This window comes from Cibotium barometz, chromosome 24 (assembly GCF_041138505.1).
Source record: "Cibotium barometz isolate CiBa-2024 chromosome 24, ASM4113850v1, whole genome shotgun sequence".
Lineage (NCBI taxonomy): Eukaryota > Viridiplantae > Streptophyta > Polypodiopsida > Cyatheales > Cibotiaceae > Cibotium > Cibotium barometz.
The window spans coordinates 29,216,027-29,242,039 of NC_141069.1; the positions used below are offsets into that span (position 1 = coordinate 29,216,027).

A 26,013-nucleotide genomic window follows, 5' to 3' on the forward strand; every position below is an offset into this window, starting at 1 on the left:
GTCGTCTTAATCACATCAAAATCACCCTTTAATCTCCTCACCCAGCCTATAACTGACCCATGCAAAGATAAGACCCTCAATGTGAGCTTTGTAGGTACTCCCATGTCATATAGCCTCCTCATAAGCCTAGCATGTGGCATCATATCAAAATATTTGTGGAAGTCCACAAAGCGACAATATATCCTTCGTCCCTTTGCCAGTAGGCCCTCCTCAATGATGGATCTAATTGTGAGTATATGGTCCAATGTAGAATATCCGTACCAAAAACTTGTATGGCCTGGTCTCTGCCCATTAGGGGATCCCATTGACCCAAGCAATTACCACACCATTATGATTGGTAATACTCTAGCCAAAGTATGCCTCTAATTCGTGGAGAATTCATGTGCTTGTATGAGCTAAACTTCTTCTTCTTCTTCTTAGCTACCCTTATGAGTCAATAGGAAATATTCTCTCTCTACACAAGAAGAAAACCCTCACAAAGATCCCTCTTAAACATATGAACAACCAAAGGAGCCACATACCCCTCGCATATATAAAATGCTTCGCCACCAAACCATCATGATCGAGTGTCTTCCCTATTTTAATCTTGTCAATGCGTGACACACCATTTCCTCTCAAAGAAAGGTAGATGTATGTGGCTTAGGCTCCAAGGAAGCCAAGAGATCCTCCTAGTCTGGCACTTGATAAAGAGATATGGCATACTGGCTCCAAGTAGAGAGAGAGAGAGAGAGAGAGAGAGAGAGACACCAAGATAGACTCATTAATTATTCTCTTCCAAGTCCAAATACGACTTCTTACGAACCAAAAAAACATTATATAACATATCCTTCTTAGGGTGAGGCTAGTGATTACATGGGACAAGGCTTGCGTAACCTTTCAAAAAAATAGGCATAACAAAACAAGATTGCACGAGCGTAAGAGCACTGCCCTCCTCATCTCTCCTCACCACATAACAAGGTAAAACACATCATCTTTCCACTTTAAATAAACCAAATGCTCTGTTATTACCATCATTTACATATAGCTTGAAATCTTGTATCCACGGTCAATGTTCATATTAACCATATCAAAGGCATGGCCAAATCATGATGCTCTTGTGATTACGCCTTAATCCAACCATACAAAATAATTGCAAAGAAAGCAAGCACTATCTAAGGTTATATTCAAAAAACCAACACTCCCTCCCCCCCCCTCTCTCTCTCTCTCTCTCTCTCACCACAATGAAAAGGAAGCCATGCTCACACGAGTGTGGTCACATCTTCTACGTAAGTAAGAAAATAAAACGAAAAAACGACTATGCTTTAACAAGTGCCTTGAATGCAAACAAAAATAAACTAATCATAACCAATTCTATTAGTAAACATTGAGAACAAGTTCTCAATGGGAGGAACGCCAACAAAACGACTCTAAAAAGAGGGGCCTGTGAATTTAGGCATTTGAAACTCTTGGATGCACATTGACAACTGAAGGAACGTCCTATTAAATACATTTTCTCTGGTTTGCACCAATTGTAGGATATGCAAGGTCAAACTAAGACCAGCACTACAAAAATTTAAAGGATATTTGGCACGAGGGATGTACATCAACCAAAAATTTTGGGCATTAAAAAATATCTTTGGCTATTAACAAGAACCAAAAAAATACACATAGGCACGAGTACATTTTATTCTTGAATATTCTGTTTGCCTAAGGCGAGATTAATTCTTGTATTTGAAAATGGGTTAACATGAACTATGCAAAATTCTTTCTATTCAATGAGCCACGACACTTCCAACGCAGAAGGCACATCCATGGTAGATTCTGGTGTCAACCCAAGAAGCATAGTCTTGAAAGCATTGAAGTCCTTGGAGTCCGGGAAGTGGAACTCCTCACAGAGCTTCCCAACCAGCCACAAGTCACACTGCCTGGTGTATGTGCCTGCACGGAACGGAGTACGATGATCCCACACCTTCAAAACACAAAGTGGCACCTTGTCTGCTTCCCAAACTGTCTCTAAATCAATCAAAAACCACCCATGAAGTGAACTTCTTAATATATTCCTCCATCTAATATCCCTGTGCACCAGGCCTCTGCGATGTAACACATCCAATCCCAAAAGCACCTGACGAATAGCAATACGTAACTCAGCTTCATGAACTGGCTTCCTCTCCACACCAACTGGTTGCATATCTACTGTGTATAGCTCACCTCTGACTTTGGGACCCTTTTTTGCCCACACTATTCCAATCATATTGTCTCCCTCTTTTCTGTATGCTTCTCTGAGATCATCAATCCTACTGTAGCCCAGCTTCACATGGTGACTGAATGGGTTAATCCTCTTTGTTACAGTCGTTTCTCTGAATTCGATATCCCTCTTGATACCATCGTATGTTGTGCTCCATATCACACCTGGGAAAGGTGTCAGTTCTGAGAAGCTACTTCTTTTCTTTTGCAGTGTAAGAGCATATCTCCATATGTTATAAATACACTTCAGGACTAAATACTTGCCATCAATATGGGCTCCATTGAATGGCCCAGCTATCAAATATTGGCGTTTTGAGAGCTGGTTCAAGCCATAGAATGCAATAGAACTGCCAGATGTTGCCGCCCCTAGAAGCCAGCTCCTGTCAAAAGTACCAAAATACACAGGGTCATATTGAGCAAGCTTATCCACGAGCTCATTTGCAGGTATTGCTAGGGAACTGCCAGAGGCCTTCTCCTCAATCTTCAGGATAAGCAAACCACACATAATAAAGAAAAAATCAGGCCTTGTGGTAGATTTTGAACTTCCCGAACAGTTACGATTGAGAATGATCCCACTTTGACCTGATTTATTTATCAGATCTAGCAATGTACGTACCACTAGCACATCCCACAGCAACTGGCAGAGAGCCTCACTAGCTTCCGAGGGCAGTGGATCTATTTGTAGTGCAGAAGTTAAATTGGTTGTAAATGCAGGACACCAAAATTCCACATCTGATATAAGCCTCTCTCTCCATGTAGAATCAGAAGCCAGCTGCTCATATAAATGATCCAGGACAGGTAGTTTGCAAGGCAATTCTTCATGTATCATTTGTAGCAAGCCTTCTGCGGAGTCATCAACCTCGAAATCAAAGGGCTTTGAAACAGACATCAAAAACTCTCTGGTATGGTCCTCACGATGACCTGAAAAACTTCGCGTATCTGCATTTTTGAATGAAAAGTTAATAACATTTGATAACGTAAATCATGTGACAAAAATTATAAAAATTTCTCCATAAAATTGCACACTTGTAAGCAGCGAAGAATGCACCTTTTTTCCCTCCTGCTAGCATCTTAATTCCTTATTAGTAAGAGTGTGTTAATGCTGCAGTAGTGGTGTTGCATGGAGTAGACAAAAGTGTACGCTTGGAGAGAGAGAGAGAGAGAGAGAGAGAGAGAGAGAGAGAATACATTGTATTGTGTAATTCCCACTTTGCGGACTGCGACAACATCATGAGCTTTTACCACATACCTAGCTAGGTGCACCTGGACAGCAGGGGGCTGTCACCCCCGCACCCGCACCTTAGGGAAAAACAAAGGGAAAGGGGCCCCTTGTCCACAAGGAAAAAGGTATTCTCACGCCTGTGCTAAAATCTGTATCTCTTTTACTAGTGTCTTTTTCACACTCCCTGTCAGATTTTCTCAAGTGGGAAAGGCAGAAGTATGGGCAGTCCTCATCATACTGGCAAGGGGTAAGTGTAGCCATATCAAGCCTGTGCTGTGAGAACCACTGAAGCACGTTAGCATACCATGATCTCTGAGGCTGCAATCCTCTCGGATGACTCCAAGGGTAGTATGGCTTTGACTCTTTGAATGAAAGCCACTATCTGGAAAAGTGCCTCCACCAACATCAGAGGAGAGGTTTCCTAGCGAGAGCAAAGATTCAAGCCATGCAGGAGGCGAGTTGGGACTTTGATGCAGATAGGGTCAATAGGGATTTTCTCATAGGCAAAGGAAACGGCCGTCCCGGTGCCTTTCCGGCATATTGCTGCTGTGTCTCCTAGGAATGGAAGTACTACATGAAGCTAAAGCAGGAAACTGCTGCTCTTAAAGCACAGAAATAGGCAACTCATCCCGCCTAGAAGAATCTGAAAGTGACATCTGAGCAGATCCCTGAAGAATAGGAATGATCACTACACCACCCTTGCTCAACTCAGGAGGATCCCTTGGAGGTGTTGCGGCTGTCGAAGGCAAAATCGGAGAAGAGGCTAAACCAGGCGGGTCCCTCCTATATACTTTTGCATCCTTAAAACCCAGCCTAGGCTACTCTACCGCTCTTCCTCCTGAGTAGGCTGCCGCGCCTCCTCTCTTTTGCTGCCCATCTTCTAGATCTCTCAGCATCTAATCTGGGTCTAGTCAGTGAGCTAAAAGTCTCCAAAGGCGAACTAAAGGCCTCATTCCAAGGTTGCTCCTGCTCACCAAAGAAAGCTTGTTATCTGGGGATACCCTCCTATGGGGGCATCCAGCTGCAGTGTGACCTTTCCAGCCACAACTGAATCAATGACCTGGCGAACCAATAATGAAAATCCTCTGCGAGTACTCTCCCCCATGCTCGGTGGGGAGAGTGAGAAACCTGGGAGAGTCCTAGGACAGAGAGAGAGGAGTGAAGAATAACCCTGGCTGTCAGAACTCGATCCTCGCTATGAGTCTCCTGACAGGCAGAATGTATCCAAGGCAAGAACTACTCTCCAACACAAAAGGGATTAGTTCCGGCAGAAGCCCTAAAAACCTGACCGTCCCTATGTCCATCGGGCTCCTCTCTAAAACCAAATCTGCCTGTGAAGAGGACTCGAATTGAAGTCAGAAGCAGTTGCTTCCCAACAGAAAGCACATCACCAACCTGAAATCCTGATCTATCAAGCTGGCAAGGATGAAATCTCGCAATTCGGCAGTGCCAAGACAGCTATCCACCACCTTGCAGACCAAACTGCAAGATTCCAACTGTGCCCACGCCTGGTGAATAATTTGAAGAGAAGCCGATAAGAGCCTGACGCCAAGCATGGCCCAAATCAAAGTCGAGGAAGAACGCTCCATGAAGCCATTGAGCCTCGCCTAGTGAATGTCGACTTGATTGACATCGAGAAGGTAAAGGCAATTCTAGAGATCCCATCACACGAGTGAGACATTTATGAAATGTTGTACAAGAAGGCGATGCAGCTGATTTGCACCACGCTGAGCCATTCAAGAGTCAAAGTCCGAGTGCAGGCCACCACCATTTCATCAGCAGCAAGAGTGCTCGAGCTGGCACAAGTCATGGCACAAGTCAAAGTGCTACAACAGAGACAGAGGAGGCAGATCCAAATGATTCAGATGGCTTATCTACTTATATACCTTCATAAGCACAGAAAAATCTGAACTTACCAATTTAGAGTTTGATAGAAAGCATTTGAAAGCAAATATAACAAAACAAAAGACAACAATACTTGACTAAAGAAATCTTTCCAAAAAAAAAACTAAAAACTAAAAATTAAAACCATATAAAAAAAATTAAAAATGTTTTTTATTATTGTTATTTTAATTATATTAAACATAAAACATGCACACACATCATCATTAACAAGAACTGAAACTTCCGTGTTGAGATACTCTACCGTAACCTAAAAAGAAGAAAACAATACAAAGAACTAAACAATCTAGACCTAGAGCACTTACCAACAAGTGTAAAACATCAAGCTAAACTTTAAAAAGACTAGGGCTCAAAGGTGCAACCATTACCTCCAATGTTTGTCCAAACATGAAGTGTAGGTTCATCAACTCTATCATGCATAGCGTGGACAATAAGCTATGACATCCCTACTCACGTCATCAGTGCCCAAGAGTAGGTGAAGGTTTGTATGAGGTTAGTTCATAAGAACATACTTAATAAAACCAATACTTAATAAAACCAACGAACTGAGTTTCTATCACTTTCCGGAGGTGATGGGCATACTCAGCCATGATAGAGTCTAGCACTTAAAACTATTCTAAGTCAGCTCGGTTTTTAACCAAGAAAAATTAAAATGTAAGGCTGACTTTTCTACTAGTAAAGCCTTGTATCTATCTCTTTCTAATTTGTAGTCAAAAACTTTAGTCACAAGTGATCTAAATCCTTACTCGTAAGTCTTCCAAGTCTACTTTTCTGAGATACTCCGAGAAGAGTTCAAGAATTTCAAAACAGGAACTACTCCTACTGAGTCTTTTAAGATCCACCCTTGAGTTTGTAGGCACATCAGCATCCTTAAGATCTTTCCAAAGGTCATGGACACTGGGAAGAATGGGAAGAATATCTCCATGGACTTTATAGTAAGCTTACCTAGAACGCAAAGGGGGTACGACTCTGTCTGGGTAATAGTGGATAAATTAACCAAGATGGCTAGGTTTATACCAACTAAATCTGATGTTAAAACCCCTGAATTGGCTAGATTATTTGTAGAGAACCTCTATAGATTATATGGCTTACCAACAGACGTTGTATCGATAGAGATAGAAAATTCGATAGCCACTTTTGGAGAGCTGTGTTTAAAAGGTTGGATACTGAACTTAGCATGAGTACAGCTGAACATCCTCAAACTGATGGTCAGACTGAAAGGGTTAATCAAATCCTAGAAGATATGCTACGAGCATATGTTAGTGAACAACAAACTAATTGGGAAGAGTACTTACCTATAGTAGAGTTTGCATATAATAGTGCCAAGCACTCTTCCACTGGATATAGTCCATTTATGTTAATGTATGGATTTCAGCCTAGAGCTCCTTATGCAGTAGGACTGCAAAAGGAAAGAGTACAAGCAACTAAAGACTTTTTAGAAGATAGGAATGAAATGCTTAAACTTGCTAAAGACAGTATTAAGAGGGCTCAAGATAGAGCAAGAACATATACTGACCCACATAGAAGGCCTCTTAACTTTGAGGAAGGGGAGCAAGTTTATTTGAGGGTACAAGAGAAGTCTGAAACCATGAAGACGGGACCATGTCCAAAGTTATCACCAAGGAGGTATTGTGGACCTTTCACAATACTAAAGAGAGTTGGAGATATGGCTTACAAACTCCAATTACCAAGAACAAGTGGCATACATCCAGTATTGCACGTTAGTAGACTCAAAAGAAAATTGGGTCAATCTGATAATCTTATTCAAGAGGATCAAATAGTGTACTCATAGGTACTCAATCTCTTCCACATGAGCCAGAAAAAATACTAGACACTAGAGAAGAGAGAACTAGAAATACAATTTATAAAGAGTGTTTAGATAAGTGGAAGGATTGTGCTGAAGAGAGTTCAACCTGGGAGCGAGTAAGCATTATTCATAAAAGATTTCCCACCTTTAACATACAACTTTCCAATCATGTTTTCGAGGACGAAAACATTTCTTAAGGGGGAGGAAATGTTATGCTATTGATGGGAATTCGGCCCCGCGTGGGAACAAATGCTAATAAGCATTAGAATTTAGAGGAAACCCACGTGGGTTAAGGGGTGTGTCGAGAAAGACAGGGGAGGCTCTCTCTCTCTCTCTCTCTCTCTCTCTCTCTCTCTCTCTGTGCACGCGTACCGACTGCAGAGCCATAGCTTAGCACACTATCATTAGCCTAGCAATCTAATAATTTATCTCTGTCCAAGATAAATGTAACAGGGAGGAGCCAAGCTGTAAGTGAATCTCTCCAAACCAACCTCCCAATCCCCAAATCAAAGTCAGCCAAAAGCTCACTGGCTGTATCACCAACTACATCCTCCAGCCTCTCCTGAACCTAAAGATAAAGGGCATCTGATATCATCTCAGGGTCCCAAGTGGCACTCCCCATATACTCTGGATCAAAAGTAAACCTGTGAAAGGGACCGACACTGCAGCCAAGAAAGTGTGGGCCCCTCCTCGTAGAGTCCTGCAGGAGAATAATGTCGCACAAGAGCTGTCCTCCCCTAATCTGCTAGTGTGGAAACCTCCAAGGCCCATCTCTGAAGAAATCCTCTAGTAACACAGGAAGAGGAGGAACTCGAAACTAACCCCTGTCAACTTGAGAAAGAACAGTGACAATAGACTCTACACGGGTCTCCTCAACAACCGAAACAGACAAGGCAGGCTCGGGATCCCGCAACACTGATGGGCCTACAGGCTGAGTCACCGACTGTCAATCCCCTGGAGGTATGTCAAGCTCTGAGGGAGATACTGCCATGACAAGTGTAGGAGGGTGCTGCCGCTGCCGCTGTTGTCGATGAATAGTGCCCTGACTAGCACAACCTCTATCCTGAGCAGCAGGCTCTATATTCTACTGGCTCAGCTGCTGTCTCTGAAAACTGCGACGGGAGCTTTAGGGCAATCCCTCGCGAGATGACCCAAAGCCAAACAAGAAAAAATTGATTTTGTCTGCCAACCTCTGATCTCTGATAACACCCTCCCACTCATAAGAGATAGAAGCAGGAAACACCTGAGCAAGAGGAGTGGCCACCCTGATGGAAGGAACAGACGATCCCACATCTGCAGAGCTCGAGAAAGGGAAGCCAAAGATAGAACCAAAACTCTAAAGCACTGAAGCAACCCTGAACTGCGCCGGTAACTCTGGAAAGGATAACTTCATTGGTAACCTGGGAACCTGAGAACCAAAACTCTAAAGCACTCAAGCAACCCTAAACTGTGCCGGTAACTCTGGAAAGGATAACTTCACTGGTAACCTGGGAACCTGATGCCTGTCATCAAAGGTGGAAACCTCAAAATCCACATACCAAGGGATGCCAAACAAAATCCGGTGTTGAATAGGGAGAGGACCTAGCAGCGAGAGAGTGAGCCCCTTCTGTGGAGAGGAAAATCATAATAAACAAGCCCCTACCTAGCGGAATAATGCTCTCTAGACGCTCTGAGGGGCTGAGGACATACTGAACCCAATCTCTGATAGAACATTTACGAGCTGAATGTCCAACTAATCTTCCAATGACACCTCTGGACGCAAGAGTTGCTGTCAGATCTACAATGTCCCTGCGAGTGTCTACATCGAACGAGGCATCCGCAAAACCTACTAGTCGAGCCATTCCAGGCCTGAACTCTCTCTCTCTCTCTCTCTCTCTCTCTCTCTCTCGGAAGCAAAGATCTATATTACTGAGTATGGAAAATCCCCAAGAGTGTCAGTGGTGGCCTCCTCAAGGGGCATACAAACTATAACCATCAGTGAAAGCCCTAAAAAATGGCAGTCCTAAATCATGGTAGTGGATGTGATGTATGAAGTATGAACCACTGCGGGGGGGAGTACTCCCATCTGGCATGTCCATCAACCATCCTGAAAAAAAGTGTAAAACGGCCCCATCGTCAAATGAATATCCATCGTCTCTCCTGAGCAGATCGAGATGGTCCACAGGAGGCGTCATACATGGAACGCAATGAGCGGACAAGATCTACCCAAATCATAGCAAGAGTGTCGCTGGTCAAAGAATGTGCGACTAAGAACATGGAGGCAACGTGTTCGCCAGATGTTTCACGTCGCAGTCGCAGTAATCACTGTAAACACCTCATCTCTGTGTCAGTGCTCCATCTGGCGTGACGCTGAAGGAATCATACTGAGGCATCCCCTCGAATACCCTGTCGCTGTGAGCATAAGAACTGGATCTACATCCTCTCCCTCAAAAAACAAGTGCGGACCTGGCCATGCGGACCTGGCCAAGGAAGAAGCCACAATACAGTACCCCAGCTAAGAAAACCTGCATGCACACCTGCCCTGCTAAGTAATAGAGCTACTGTCCTCCACACTGAAAAGGAGGCTGTACAAGACCATAGGCAGTGAGCCTGAGACTCCAAAACCTGCCGATCGCAGCGGATACAAATAGGGTCGTGTCCCATCATGGCGCCCCAAGTGCCCACTGTAAGACCTGCACGAGCTGCCATCCAAAAGCATGTGGTAATCCTGCGGGGAATCCTCCAACCCCAAACAGAAGTCCAAAACTGTGTCAAGAAAGCATGGGAGAGACCACTACGCAACCAAGTACCCAGACGAGATGGTATGTGCATGGACTGACGCAGCAGGCAATGTCGCCCAATCCTCACTGTATACGCAAAGAAAGGGACGTCCCCATCACGTGGGTCCACCGCAGGCCACTGCCACTCCCCTGGGTCCCAAGACAGCTGAGAGAGAGGCCGTCCCTCCCAAATTCAAAGTCTCCAACTAGGGGCCATATCCATATGGAAATCCGGGTCCACCTCCCGTCTTTTCCTGTGCGAACCAACCACTCTAATGGGGTACTGCCGTAGCTCCTCGCGGCATCCCAAACCATGGTACTGTAGTCTGACATGCCCAAATGTATCTGGAACACCCACAGGAATAAAAAGCATAGAGAAATGGCAATGACGGCTCCAAATCAGAGAGGGAGTACCCTCATCGCCAAACCTACATACCCAACCAATGTGCTCTGGCATCTCATGCAGACCCCTGATAGAACGATCCCAAAGATCAGGAATGGCTGTATCAATCTCTGTCCTCCTAGCAAGAATACCCCTGCCAATGGCATACTCCTCTACAATGTAATCAGCCTGCAACTCGCGTGTCTGTGACCAAGTAAGCATCGAAGCGGCTGGACCGCTGTCTCTAAAACCAAATCTGCCTGTGAAGAGGACTCGAATTGAAGTCGGAAGCAATTGCTTCCCAACGGAAAGCACATCACCAACCTGAAATCCTGATCTATCAAGCTGGCAAGGATGAAATCTCGCAATTCGGCAGTGCCAAGACGGCTACCCACCACCTTGCAGACCAAACTGCAAGATTCCAACTGTGCCCACGCCTGGTGAATAATTTGAAGAGAAGCCGATAAGAGCTTGATGCCAAGCATGGCCCAAATCAAAGTCGAGGAAGAACGCTCCATGAAGCCATTGAGCCTCGCCTAGTGAATGTCGACTTGATTGACATCGAGAAGGTAAAGGCAATTCTAGAGATCCCATCACACGAGTGAGACATTTATGCAATGTTGTACAAGAAGGCGATGCACCTGATTTGCACCACACCGAGCCATTCGAGAGTCAAAGTCCGAGTGCAGGCCACCACCATTTCATCAGCAGCAAGATAGAGATCTAGTGCTCGAGCTGGCACGAGTCAAAGTGCTACAACAGAGACAGAGGAGGCAGATCCAGATGATTCAGATGGCTTATCTACTTATATACCTTCATAAGCACAGAAAAATCTGAACTTACCAATTTAGAGTTTGATAGAAAGCATTTGAAAGCAAATATAACAAAACACAAACAAACAAAACAATGGACGACAATACTTGACTAAAGAAATCTTTCCAAAAAAAAACTAAAAATTAAAAGCATATAAAAAATTTTAAAAATGTTTTTTATTATTGTTATTTTAATTATATTAAAAATAAAACATGCATACACATCATCATTAACAAGAACTAAAACTTCCGTGTTGAGATACTCTACCGTAACCTAAAAAGAAAAAAACAATACAAAGAACTAAACAATCTAGACCTAGAGCACTTATTAACAAGTGTAAAACATCAAGCTAAACTCTAAAAATCAAAAGTGCAACCATTACCTCCAATGTTTGTCCAAACATGAAGTGTAGGTTCATCGACTCTATCATGCATGACGTGGACAATAAGCTATGACATCCCTACTCACGTCATCAATGCCCAAGAGTAGGTGCAGGTTTGTATAAGGTTAGTTCATAAGAACATACTTAATAAAACCAACGAACTGAGTTTCTATCACTTTCCGGAGGTGATGGGCATACTCAGCCTGTTAAAGTTAGTATTGTCATGTCCAGATGTGTCATCATCTTGGTCTAGGCCCTTGGTTGTGGGCTAGCCACCCAGTAGTATTTTTGGTGTCTGTCTGGTATTTTTCCCCCAGCCCTACCTATTTTTGGAGGTTGTATTTATTTATTCCACCCTACAAACCCACAGACCCACCAGTTAGTGGAGTATTAATACGCAGCCTCATTCCTCATTTTCTCATCGAGTCAGTCAAAGAGCAGAGCCTTACTGAAGGTCAACTACGCGAGGTCTCTCTCTCTTGTACATAGTCTTCATCAGAAAACATTGGCGTTTTCACTCTCTCTCTCTCTCTCTCTCCAATGTTGCTGCATTTGTCCAGTTCATTTCCGCTGCCATCTTTGACATGGTATCAGAGCATTTGGTGCTCTAAGGACATCTGCGTTTTTGGCGTGCGATCATTTGCGTTTTGCAGAGGCTGCCCCGGCGAAGAGCATCAGCGTTTTCAGCGCGGGAGAGCAGCAAAGGCTTTTGCGTTTTCTTTAGGAGCAAGAGGGAGGCATCTGCGTTTTTCCAACAAGAGGGGAAGAGCATCAGTGTTTTCAGCCACGTGCAGCAGGGAAAAACAGCAGCGTTTTCAGCTCCAGGGGGAGGGAAACATCATCGGTTTTGCATCAGCAAGCAGCAGGAGGGAAATTTTGCGTTTTTTTCCTGCTGCGCAAGAAATTACAGCAGCGTTTTCCACCCTGCAGCGCAACGAACCAGCAGCTTTGGGAGCGACAAAACATTGGCGTTTTGTGTCGGCAGGCTGTAAGCCACGAGTTCGGCACGCAAAATCAGCAATTTCTGCAGCGTTTTCAGCGAGCGAAACAGGCTGTCCAGCAGCGATTTCGGCGCGTGAAAGGGGTCCAAAACTTTTGTGTTTGTGGATCGGGAGGAGAGGAGTTCATCGGCGACGATCGTTGCAATGGCTTCGGGCGATGCTTCGACGAAGGGAAAGGCTCCGATCAAGGTCCATGATGATGATGTTTTGCAAGAGTGGTTGGAGAGAAAGATTCCAGTTCTTCCTCAGCTCATGAACCTTAGGCACCTTAGGTTTTGCAAGCACCTGAGGCAGAGGGGGTTTGGCAGCCTTGACCGGACAGGAGTCTGGTGTTAAGAACAAGAAGGACAACCAGATGGAGAAGACTTGCCAGTGTGGCAGGACGAGACATTTCTACAAGAAGTGTTTTAATGCAGGTTTTGAGCAGCAAGGGGTGTACACTGAGGTAGAATCCAGGGCTATGGATCATTATCTGTCGGGAGATTTTGAGCAGCAAGGGGTGTACAGAGTGGTAGACTCCAGGGCTATGGATCATTATCTTTCTTCTTCATTGACTGTTGTGGATCTTGGTCTTGTGGTGCATGAGCAACATGTACCGGATGAGGGAGATTTTGCAGTTTCTCAGAGATCAATTGGTGAGTGGTTGCAAGAGTATTTAAATGTCAACTATGGGTTGATATCACATGCGGTGGAGGATAGAGTTTTTACTCAGGTCCGAGGTATGTGTTACTATGAGTTGATGGCACATGCGATGGAGGATAGAGTGTTTCTCAGGTCCGAGGTATGTGTTACTGCTTGGCACAGAGACTTCACCGATCTGTTGGAGGATTGCAATTCTACATTCACAGGGAGAGTGGCCTTGGGAAGGTCATTGTGGATACTCTCATCAGCTTTGATGGTGGTTTTGACCACATTAGGATTACTTCCCAGTCGGAGTGTGATCTATGTAATACAAGTTCGCAAGTAAAGAGGGGGATTGATATATCTCAGAAGCGTCCAGAGCTTCTTGTGGCCTCTACTGTAAGTAAGAAGCATTCAGCTCTTGACTATGAGTTGATAGATGCTTCAGGGGTCTGGGAGCTTGGTGGATCTCTGGAGGAGATCAAGACGAGCTTGTCGGAACGGCTCTTGACACGGTTTATGAGTCAGTCCGTGAAAACTCATTGGCAAGCAAGTTTCCGACTGTTGCGGTACCTCAAGGCCACCCCGGATCGTGGCATTTTCTATGCAGCCGGGCGGACAGAAGATGAGGAGGTGTTCCTGAGGGGATTGACAGATTCAGACTCGGTAGGGGATGTTGACAACTGGAGATCTACGACAGGATATTGCTTTACACTTGGCTCGGGAGCTAGTTCATGAAGCAGTAAGAAGCAGCCTACAGTTGCTTTGTCATCCACAGAGGCTGAATATAGAGCAGTGTGTGCCGGCACTTGTGAGGTTGTCTGGCTTCCACATCTTGGATCTGAGAGGGGGTGTTAAAGTTAGTATTGTCATGTCAAGATGTGTCATCATGTTGGTCTAGGCCATAGTCACAAGGGAACGCCATTCCATACCTTTGGAATGAGAGAACACATTCCATAGAGATGGTCGTTCCCGCTCCCGTTCCCAATTGCCCCTTAGAAGTTAGTAAAGAGTGTAAGTGAACAATGTGTCATTTAAAACATATCTATAGTTACTGTAGTCTATTTGAGGTTCTTTCATTAATTTTCCATTTTCCTTAAGTATTTGCACATGTATAAGACATATTTATCATCACATTTTGAAGATGATGTGGCGTTCCCGTTCCCGTTCCCTATTATTCACCTCATGTTCCCGTTCCAAACAATCGTCCGTTCCCAAGGCGTTTCCGTTCCCTTGTGACTATGTTCTAGGCCCTTGGTTGTGGGCTAGCCACCCAGTAGTATTTTTGGTGTCTGTCTGGTATTTTTTCCCCAGCCCTACCTATTTTTGGAGGTCGTATTTATTTATTCCAGTTAGTGGAGTATTATATATATATATATATATATACATATATATATACATATATATATATACATATATATATACATATATATATATACATATATATATACATATATATATAGATATATATATAGATATATATACATATAGATATATATATAGATATATATACATATATATATATATACATATATATATACATATATACATATATATATACATACATACATGCATGCATGCATGCATGCATGCATGCATACATAGATATATATATATATATAGATATATATATATATATATATATATATATATATATATATATATATATATATATATATATCTATGTATGCATGCATGCATGCATGCATGCATGCATGTATGTATGTATGTATGTATGTATGTATATATATATGTATATATGTATATATATATGTATACGCAGCCTCATACCTCATTTTCTCATCGAGTCAGTCAAAGAGCAGAGCCTTACTGAAGATCAACCACACGAGGTCTCTCTCTCTTGTACATAATCTTCATCAGAAAACATTGGCGTTTTCACTCTGTACAAGAGAGAGAGACCTCGTGTGGTTGACCTTCAGTAAGGCTATGCTCTTTGACTGACTCGATGAGAAAATGAGGAATGAGGCTGCGTATATATATATATATATATGCATGCATGCATGCATATACATACATACATACATACATACATCCATACATGCATGCATGCATGCATGCATGCATACATACATACATGCATGCATGCATGCATGCATGCATGCATAGATATATATATATATATATATATATATATATATATATTAATACGCAGCCTCATTCCTCATTTTCTCATCGAGTCAATCAAAGAGCAGAGCCTTACTGAAGGTCAACCACACGAGGTCTCTCTCTCTTCAATCTTGTACATAGTCTTCATCAGAAAACATTGGCGTTTTCACTCTCTCTCTCCAGTGTTGCTGCATTTGTCCAGTTCATTTCCGCTGCCATCTTTGACACAGCCATGATAGAGGCTAGCACTTAAGTCAACTCGGTTTTTAACCAAGAAAAATCAAAATGTAAGGTTGGCTTTTCTACTAGTAAAGCCTTGTATCTATCTCTTTCTAATCTGTAGTCAAAAACTTTAGTCACAAGTGATCTAAATCCTTACTCGTAAGTCTTCCAAGTCTACTTTTCTGAGATACTCCGAGAAGAGTTCAAGAATTTCAAAACAGGAACTTCTCCTACTGAGTCTTTTAAGATCCAACTTGAGTTTGTAGGCACATCAGCATCCTTAAGATCTTTCCAAAGGTCATGGACACTGGGAAGAATGGCTTTGAAGCAATGACTAAGCCATTTAGAAACATCCGTAAGAGAAGTATTGCAAGAAGCAACTATAAACCTACGTTTTATAGGATTCTTATGAAACATACAAAAAAGGCAAAGTAGGGTTGCATTTGAAACCGAATGATTTACAAAAGCCTTGATGTTCCAACAGAACATCTTGAGAAGAAAGAGAACACCTAGAGTAAGTTTGAGAGGAGGAATTTATTTCACCTAACAAACATTCTAAGTAAAACTTTTTATAAGTAAAAACAAAATTATTAGAACACTTGTCCATGTGGGAAATAACAAAATCTCAATGAAATTTTTTAAGAGCAAGTAAATCACTGGGAGACATGACAAGGGAAGTACTCTTTGAATACAATTTTGTACGTTTCTCATATGCAATGAGAAAAAATGCCTTGAACTCCTAAAGAATCTTCTAATTTGACTACAAAACTAGATATGCCTTTTTCTATGGCCTGAAGAAGACAAGAGTCGATTGAAGAAGATAGTCTAAATTTAGTGCCTTTACAAAAGAGATCTTTCAGTGTAGGAGAAGGTAGAATTGAGAAAACCATTATAACCACATGCCCTAAAGATTCTTCTACAAACGAAGAGAAGCTGACCTTCCTACAAGGGCATTCACTTCTAAGAATTGATTTTTTGTGCTCTTTCAAGTTTCGCCCGGTATCACTATAATTGAAAGCTTTTTGTCCCAAGGTTTTAACATATTTAAAGGCTACTATAGGATGATTCCAAACTTTTCTAACACAAGGGGGAAGCGCTTCTATAACCTCAGGGGATCGTAAAATAGAGCTTAATCCTATTTTGTCAAGATCAGGAGAGGTAAAGATAGTAATAAACAAATCTTTCCTCACTAATATTAAGATCAATACAAGAAAAGTTCTCAAGGGTATAAAGAAGTTTAAAAAGAATTTTAACATTATACATGTCAAAAACTTTATAACAGAACTTGTCTGAACTCATGAGTCTATCTAACCTTGTGGTGTATCTGGAAGGCTCGATGCATGTATGTTCTTAGTCATGAGCCTTCCTCCCAAGAGGATACCCTACGTATTATTTGGTCAGAGTCGCTACATACTCTTCGCAGTCAATGAAATGCTGCACAGGGAGACTCTAGAGCTGCACAGCAGAGGAGATTTGCTTTTCTCCGCGCTTGGGGGGGATCTTCTCAGTTTTGAGAGGCATCTTGGTCTAGCACTACGTTGTGCCTTACTGGCTTTTTCGTCATGCTTCACACTAGACTCCTTGATCTCTTGATCTAGTTCTTCTTTTGTATCACTGGTTTGTACTGCCCATAGTGTTTTGCAGCCTATGGGACTCATTACATTATAATATAGCCCCGGTTTCTCCAAGAGAGAGAGAGAGAGAGAGAGAGAGAATTGAAGTTAGCGTTTTTCATTTATGATGCTTAGATTAGAGTGGATTGTAGCCTACATACTGATGGGGATGGAATGTATGCATGTGCAAGACTTGGCCCTAAGGACCCTACTATTGTGACCCTGCCTTGCCCTATGGCATAAGCACAAATAAGAGAAATGATAGCCCATGCCACATATTTATACTCCACTAGAAGGTTGGTCGGATTTCTCTCCAACGACGTCACCTCCTCGTGAAGATCACCATTCAAAAAGGCTGATTTGACATCCATCTGGTACACGGGCCACCTCCTCTTGCTAGCAACAGCAAGCGTGGTTCTGATAGTCGCCATCCGTGTTGTAGGTGCAAATGTATCATCATAATCAATTCCTTGCCTTTGAGCATAACCTTTAGCTACCAATCTAGCCTTATGCTTGTCAAGAGAACTTTGAAAACCCATTTCAACCCAATAACCTTCCGTTTTGTTGGACGGGATACCAGTTCCCATGCGCCATTCCTCTCAATGGCATCAATCTGCTGCTCCATCGCTTTCCTCCTAACATCCTGTTGGAGGGCTTGACCTACATCTGTAGGCTCACAGTCCTATATAGCACGGGTCATCAATCCATAATTGACACGAAGAAACTCACCAACATGACCCTCCTCCCGAATTCGATGAGATCGTCGCGGGCCATCCTGTACCTCCCACTCCAGGGGAATACCTTCAATGCCTGAATCCCGCAAAGTCTGACGAGCTCAAGTTGAGGTAGCTTGTAAAGCTCAAACCCCCCTCTCTCACCATCAACTTGAACTTCCACAACATCCTCTGAGGCGTCCTCATAGACATCAATTGGCTGCTCTAGATCCAGCAAGTCCTTTGAAACCTCCACAATAGGAGTAGGCGCTATTGGAACTCTATGGCTAGCACGGGAACGTGCCGGCGACCAACTGTCTCTTGTATCACCAAGCATCGAAGTATTCTCAGCTTGCTGAGGCTGAGGTTGTACCCCTCTGAAATACTCTGTTCATCAAATACCACATCTCTGCTGACCACAATCTCCTTCGTAGTGGGGTCATACAACCTGTATCCCGTCAAATGGGAGTTGTACCCCACAAAGATCTGCTTCTGAGTCTTGGAATCCATCTTCCCCCTCGAGTCTTAGGAACATATGCATAGGCATCACACCCAAAAATGTGAAAATGAGAGACACTGGGTTTGCGTCCAAAGTAGGCCTCAAAAGGTGTCTTCCAAGGAACCGCTACACTAGGAGATCTATTGAGAATATGGACCGCACATGCAACCCCTTCTGACCAAAGCTGCTACGGAAGACTCCTATGGGCCAATATCATCCTCACCATCTCCACCACTACCCCGTTCTTCCTTTCAACTAAACCGTTCTTCGATGGTGTGCCTGTATTAGCAAACTCTCTCTGTATGTCTTTCTCTGCACAGAACCGCTGCATCTCACTTGAGGTGAACTCCCCACCCTTGTCAGCTGTAATCTTTCAGACTTTTTGTAAATAATTTTTAACTAAATTATTTACCCAGTTTTTAGATGGATAAAATAATTAATTGGTAATTAATTATTCAATGTTATTTTTATGCGCATTAGAAAACTAGGACCTTGATGTGTCGGGACGCCGACTAGAACTTCATAGTAAGGGATCCTAGCAGGTAGTTTCTAGTGTTTCTAGATGTGTCAATTTTTATACATCTTAGAAGAAACCCTAGCAGGATATGGATATTTATCCTGGAGTGCCCAAGGATTGGGAAATCAGGGCTCCACAAAGGGATAAATAGTAGCCTCTGTTTTTCAGGCTTAGGAATTTACGCACGTCACTGCAAGCACATGGAATAATATAGGGTCCTTTAGACCACAATTTCTAAGGTTCAAAAGACCTTAGGAAAAGGTAAGGTTTGATTTTGATAAATTGCTTTAAGTGTCCGGGCATGTCATGTGCCAAATCATTGGACATGGACATTGTTCCACCGCAATGGAGAGCCCGCAGCATCGGTTTATTTTCTAAGGGAAAAGCCATATTTTTGGTCTTTTTTCCCATTCCCAGAAGAAGCCAATAAATCGCTTTTTATCCATTTTTGAAGTCGTGAGTTTGTAGTTGGCCGACTCACCTCTTAAAGAGGTATTTAAATGTAGCGTGGGCTTCAATCTAAGTCATTCTACGCCTGCTAGCCATAGGGCAGGGCGCTAGAGTCATTCAGGGTCCTTAGGGCCAAAGCAGCTTTGTAATATCCCCTTGTACATAATGATCTTCAACCTCAATATCTCTCTCCTCTTGTCTTGCGTTTGTTGCTAACAGTGCAGGTGTACCCAAATCTAGACCAACAACCATCTTGTTTCCGCTGCACTTTACATTCAGAGCTCTGGTTTGAGCCTCGGGGAGCACCAGCAGATCCAGCAATAAGGGGTCCAGATTCCTTGCAGTAGAGGCGCCTTCAATTCAGCCAAATTCATCAGCGTTTTCTGCAAGGCAAGGAAGGGGTGTGCGTTTGTTTTGCAGCCAGCAAGCAGCAGATTTTCTGCGTTTTTTCCTGCACCTTAGGAGAGCAACACACCTGCGTTTCTCTCAGCAAGAAGGGCAGCAGTACATCTGCGTTTTCAGCCAGCAAGGGCAGCAATTTTTTCTTCTGCGTTTCTTCCAACCAGTGGCCAGGGCATATGGCAGCGTTTTGGGGGCAATACACAGCGTTTTTCGTACATCCGCCTCAGCCCAAACAGCCTGCAATTTCAGCCAGCTGAAGAGCAGATATAGCTACAGCAGAGCACATTTTTGAAGGAACAGTAGCAGCCGCATTCTTTGCTTCTGCGATTTGTTTGCCGACATCTATTGACATCAGAGGGCTATCCTCAGAGTTTACCTCTACATTTGTTCGGTTCAGCCTATCAGTTGGGAGTTTCCACTCGGAGGTTCTCTACCACATCGCGGTCTGCCCATTCCCCATTGCAGTCAGCACATCGGGAGGAGTCTCAATTGTGGAGCACCCATATTCAATGGCTGTCCGACGCATTCAGCAGTTCATTTCCCCGGCATTCATCAGCATTTTGCATATTTTGGAGCAGGGCACTACATCAGCAGATTGGCCATACTCCTAGGCTGTGTTTCTTCCATCATCAGCAGTAGCAGTAGCAGCAGAGGAAGTCTACGTTCGCGGTCGAGGCCAGGGATCCACTCCAATTAGCCAGTCAGGAGCCGACTGTGGGGGGAAGTCCAGGATGGACCAGTATACCACAATCGACTGTGGGGACTGTCGAGGACAGGCCAGGATACCATAGTCACGGTGGGGGACTGTCAAGGACCGACCAGGATACCACAATTGGGAGGCTCAGGCCCAGGGAGCAGATCCAATTTCACCTCAAGGACCAAGAGCAGGGGATTTCCAGCATCCCAGGGACCAGCAGTCAGAAAGAGGACCATTTTTGGAGGTGAAGAAAACATTTTCGATCAGGCAGATGCTGCAATCTTTTCTTCAAGATTAGTCGGGGGGGATGTCATGTGCCAAATCATTGGACATGGACATTGTTCCACCGCAGTGGAGAGCCCGCAGCATCGGTTTATTTTCTAAGGGAAAAGCCATATTTTTGGTCTTTTTTCCCATTCCCAGAAGAAGCCAATAAATCGCTTTTTATCCATTTTTGAAGTCGTGAGTTTGTAGTTGGCCGACTCACCTCTTAAAGAGGTATTTAAATGTAGCGTGGGCTTCAATCTAAGTCATTCTACGCCTGCTAGCCATAGGGCAGGGTGCTAGAGTCATTCAGGGTCCTTAGGGCCAAAGCAGCTTTGTACTATCCCCTTGTACATAATGATCTTCAACCTCAATATCTCTCTCCTCTTGTCTTGCGTTTGTTGCTAACAGTGCAGGTGTACCCAAATCTAGACCAACAACCATCTTGTTTCCGCTGCACTTTACAGGGCAAGTGGCCGGACAAGTGTGAACAGGTGATGCCAAAGCAGTGCACCTAAAGTATTGAGACTCAGGTTTCGTGATGGTGAAACCGGTAGGGTCAAATCATTATGCATGAGTTGTGTCAATGTGCATGAAAAGTGCACATTTTAATTAATAAGCACAAAGTTTTAAAAGTGAAAAGTGAATGGTTATTAAGTTTTAAAGTAAGTGTGCCAAGTGGCACACTTAATAAAAACTCACACACACCTCCTTTCATGCAAAATGGCGCATTTTTTAATGCATGAGGCTATATAAGAGCTCTCCCCGCTTCTCTCTTGGCTAAGTTGATGAGTGTGGTAAGTGTGAAGCCAATGCAGCAAGTAGACCAAGCTTGAAGCTCTCCATTAAAGCTCTTAGATCAGCCCTTGTGGTGCATGTGGTAGCTTTATGCTCCTTTCACCTAGAACAAGGCTTCTAACACTCCCTCCTAGCTATTGGAAGCTTTCCAACGCGAAGAAGTGAAGCAATACCGAGTTTTCTCAAGGAAGGAGGGGTTGTAATTCTCTGTTTTCAGCCCATATCCACTTTGGAGAAGCTGATTTTCAGCCAAGGAACATTAGCCAAGCAGTCCTTACTACCTCCCCTACACATATACCAAGTTTGGTGCATTTCCGTCGCGAAAAAGGCCTCCATTCCAATATAGGAAGGTGCTCAGGTATAAATTTCTGGTTATGTGCAGTAAATTACAGCAAGCATGCATGTGAGCATTTGATGTGTTTTGCATATCTTCTATCTCTCCTTTCTCCTCAAGGAATGACTCCTTGGTAAGGGAGCTTCCTATGCTTGCATGTGCATGGTCCCAAATCGATCCTCCTGATCCAGAATCATTAGAACGAGATCCTCCCACGTAAGATCAGTCATCTGCCCCGACGTGATCAAAGAAGAATAAAAGCCACTGTAATTTTCGGATAACTGACACAAAAGAATAATAGCCATATCTTCAGATGATATCACCTTCCCGGCCGCAACAATATCTTGCTTCATGGACAGAAGCTTATTGATATAGTCCTGCATCGAAGGTGACTGAGAGGGTTTGAGCGTTCGCATCTGAACCTCAAGTGATATCCTCTTCATCGGGATCATCTGATTATACAGCGATCCAAGACGCAGCCAAATCTCCCTGGCTCCTGTCATATTCTTTATGTGCTCCAGTACGGATGGAGTGCAATTTATGAAGATGAAAGATCGAATCCGAGCATTCAATCTATCCCACTGATTAGCTTCCTTTGACGTCGCAGACTGTTGTAAAGAGAAAGGCGATGACGACGATCCCTCTCCACTCTTTACCACCGGTTGAGGGCACTCCAGAGACACCAGCATGAGTAGATCATGTGTCTCTAGTACTCACTCCATCAGCACTTTCCAAATTCCGTAGTTACCCTGCCCTTGCAACTGTCGACTCTCCGAAAATTGAGGAAGAATCGGTATCTTCCTCTCCAGCCACTCTTGCAAAATATCTTCCTCATCAACCTCGATCAGAGCCTTTCCCTTCGTCGTAGAATCGCCCGAAGCCATTGCAACGATCGCCGATGTGCTCCTCTCACTCCGATCCACAAACGCAAGTGTTTTGGATCACTGTCACTCGCCAAAAACGCTGCTGGACAGCCTGTTTCACTCGCTGAAAACGCTACAGAAAACACTGATTTTGCATGTTGAACCCGTCCCGAACGACGCGCGCCACTTGCCAAAGCAAAACACAGGTGTTTTTCCGCTCTTGATGCCGAAAACGCTGCTGTTTTGCCGCGCTAAAGGGTTGAAAATGCTGCTGAATGCAGCAGGAAAAAAAAAACGCAAATGTTTCCGCACAACACAAAAAAAAAAAAACGCAAATGTTTTCTCCTGCTTCCGGCTGAAAAACATTGATGCTCTACTGCCTCCTCTGCTGAATACGCTGATGTCTTCTTGCTGCAGGCAGCCTCTGCAAAAACGCTGATGGTAGGAGATGTTTTGCACGCCAAAAACGCTGATCACTTGAGCAATGTCTGCTCTGATACCATGTCAAAGATGGCAACGGAAATGAAATGTAGTGATCATACACAGCAGCACAATGAGAGAGAGAGAGAGAGAGAGAGACTGAGAAAACGCCAAGTTTTTTTTATGAAGACTTGATTACAAGAGAGAGGCCTCGCATGGGAATCCTTCTGTAAGGCTTTGCTCCACAACTGACTTGATGACGAAAATGAGGAATGAGGTTGTGCTTAAATAGTCCACAAACTAGGGGTCGGCCAGTTTGTAGGAAGGAATAAATAATTACGACCTCAAAAAATAGGCATACGACTTGCTAAAAATAGCTAAGGCTGGGAAAAAATACCAAACAGAGACCAAAAATAAATTAGGGTGGCCAGCCCACAAACAAGGGCCTAGACCAAAATAGGGACACATCTGGACATGAAATAATTAGCTTTAACATTTTGTTGATGCTCACTCTACTTTGGGTAGTATGTCCATGTGTCCCATATGAATGGGCACGTGACATCTCAATGTGTATGCTCCCTCACAAAAAGAGAGTCCTGTTCATTGTATCATATCACAAGGAACCATGGGAGAAATATCTTCTGTCACTTGTTGAGCCACACAAATTTGCTAACGAATAGGTCTTTGTTGCCATAAGAAGATGTACTTTCATGGTTTACATTGGTTCAAATGTACAAAATTCCATAAGATTAAAAAAGAGAAACAAGTCAAGTGATAGAGAGAGAGAGAGAGACGGCTTTTGAAAGCTTCAAAAAAAAAAAGCAAATCAAGGACAGCTTAAGAGGGCACATCCATCATTGTCTTCTAGTTTCTCCCACGTGCCGAAGGAGCAAATCCCACAACTCAAGCTTCTTCGAACCTTTCTCGCGACACACTCTCTCTAGAATTCTCCCTTTCCTGCACGCATATCATCCAAGCATGGCTTTCGCAAGTGGGGATGCTTAGTCAAACCCGGATACCATAGTCCCTAATCCCACGGACGAGTTGGCGAAGGTTGATTATGTTACACCGGGTGTCCCTGCACTTTCATCATCATTAGATGCCAAAATCACCACAATTCAAAATATTCTTCTCGACCAAATCCACACTCTCATCGCATAATTTCTCATCGGGTTTCAAGCATATAGCCTCTACCTTTGCTCCGAACATAACTCCGGATCCCTTCTCAGATTAAGCAAAAGAGGAGGAAGGAGGAGGTGGTTGACACTTGGTTGCACCTGTGACTCGTACACTTCCAGTTTCACCCGAATAAAAGATTCAATTGGTAGTCAGATGCTTATCTGGTAAGGCTTTCCTCTAGTGGAAATAACTCTGCTCGCAGCCAGCGTGACATGGACAGATTTTGAACAGGCATTCCGAAAGGAATTCCTCAAGAAAGAGGCTGATTACGACATCGTGGCTAGGTTCAAGCGCCTCAAGAAAGTCACGAGTTTGCCTGCCTACATGTCCCTAGCGTGCACATGATATACTCCTTCCCCAAAGAGCTCACTCCTGAGCTCACAAAAACTCAGTAGTAGTTGTCAACTTGCAACACTAGAAATGACCCACTATTGGTCGAAACCATTAGTCTTGAGGACAATCCTATTAGGATATCAACTTGCTCAAAAAACAGCACATGAGCATGAAATCCTAGTAAAAAAACATCAATGTCAAATGAACCAAGGTCAGCAACAACTGCCCTAAAGAGTTGTCCCTAAAAAATATATGCCATTTGACTACCATATTTTAATCTTCGCGTCCTCTGCTCTTGGTAAAAACCCAATTCTCAGGATAAAACCCAAAATCTCCTATTAAAGTCTCTACATAAAGAACACAACAATAGTCTCTTTCCACACTAGGAAAGATCAAATCTTCTTAACTAGGAAACATATATATATATACCTAAATGAATTCACATGCCCAAATTCACCTTTTAGGAGCGTGCATGTTATATACTCATGGTTGCTGCTTCTTCACCGGGGCGGGTGCCCACTTGACTACTGCGAACACACTGTGAAAACGCAGAGTGTTCTGCTGTGCGGAAACAGACTGTGAGAATGCGAGCGAGAGACTGAGAGAGATATGTACACGGTAACCTGAGGGCTACCTAACCTACGAATGCTTGATTATGTATGTTGTACACTGCTGAAAACGCTGCTGCGTTTTCAGGCTGAAATCTGCAAAAACGCTGATGCGCTTTAGGGCTGAAACTGCGTGTGCGCGGAGCACGAGAATGCGGGGCTGCAAGATTGCGCGAAGCACGGGCTATTGAGATGCTTGTGCATGGGCTGCTTCTTCACGTGAGGGTGATGAAGTGAAAACACACTTCTGCGTGATGATTCATAATGCTTAGGCTAAGGCTTTCTTATATATGCCTAAATCAACTTGGCCGACTCACTTTTGTTTGTCTTCCAAATAATTGATTTAATGTTTTAAAGCCTTCAATTTTAATGCAATTTCAATGGTTTTCGAAAGTGCTCTAACTTGCTCATTCGGACTCAGATTCGAGTTCCAAAACTTGCTGCTAAATGCATATGCTACGTAGCTCACTCGGAGACTCTCCGGAGTGGCGTACGACAACTGCGGGAAAACCCTAAAAATGCTCATGCGAGTAATTGTTGTTGCACTTAGGCGCCTGTGTGAGCGTGTCACCATGCACCGAGAGGTGGTGCACGTGACAATGTTCATCGCTCATAATGATACGATAGCCTTGTGTTAGTAGGCACAAAATCCAAAAGAAATCTAAATAATCTCGCATAACCCTGTAGCATGTGGTAAATATGGCGTCCCATACCACCATAATACACCACATACTCCATGCCATGATTGCCACAAACACCAGTCTATGGATCTATCGCAGGCTATCATAACTAATAAATGCTAATGGCTAAAGAAACAACTGCTCGAAAAGTATAATTCTAATCGAGACTAGGGACCATAACT

At 43.5% G+C, this 26,013-nt stretch overlaps 1 protein-coding gene across 6 annotated transcripts in view; it reads right to left on the reverse strand.

Annotated features, from left to right (window-relative positions):
- Window positions 1-1,578: 1,578 nt before the first annotated feature.
- LOC147625139 (crinkler effector protein 8-like) overlaps window positions 1,579-26,013 on the reverse strand; it is a 35,096-nt gene continuing 10,661 nt past the window's right edge. For 3 of the 6 annotated variants that reach the window (XM_086818402.1, XM_086818407.1, XM_086818405.1), the window contains exon 2: window positions 1,579-3,162. In XM_086818402.1, coding sequence (XP_086674528.1) covers window positions 1,748-3,162 — 1,415 coding nt within the window. In that variant the 3' untranslated portion in view covers window positions 1,579-1,747. Of the gene's footprint in view, window positions 3,163-10,936; window positions 11,049-26,013 lie in introns of all 6 variants that reach the window. The other 3 variants (XM_086818404.1, XM_086818406.1, XM_086818403.1) reach the window with 2 other exon arrangements.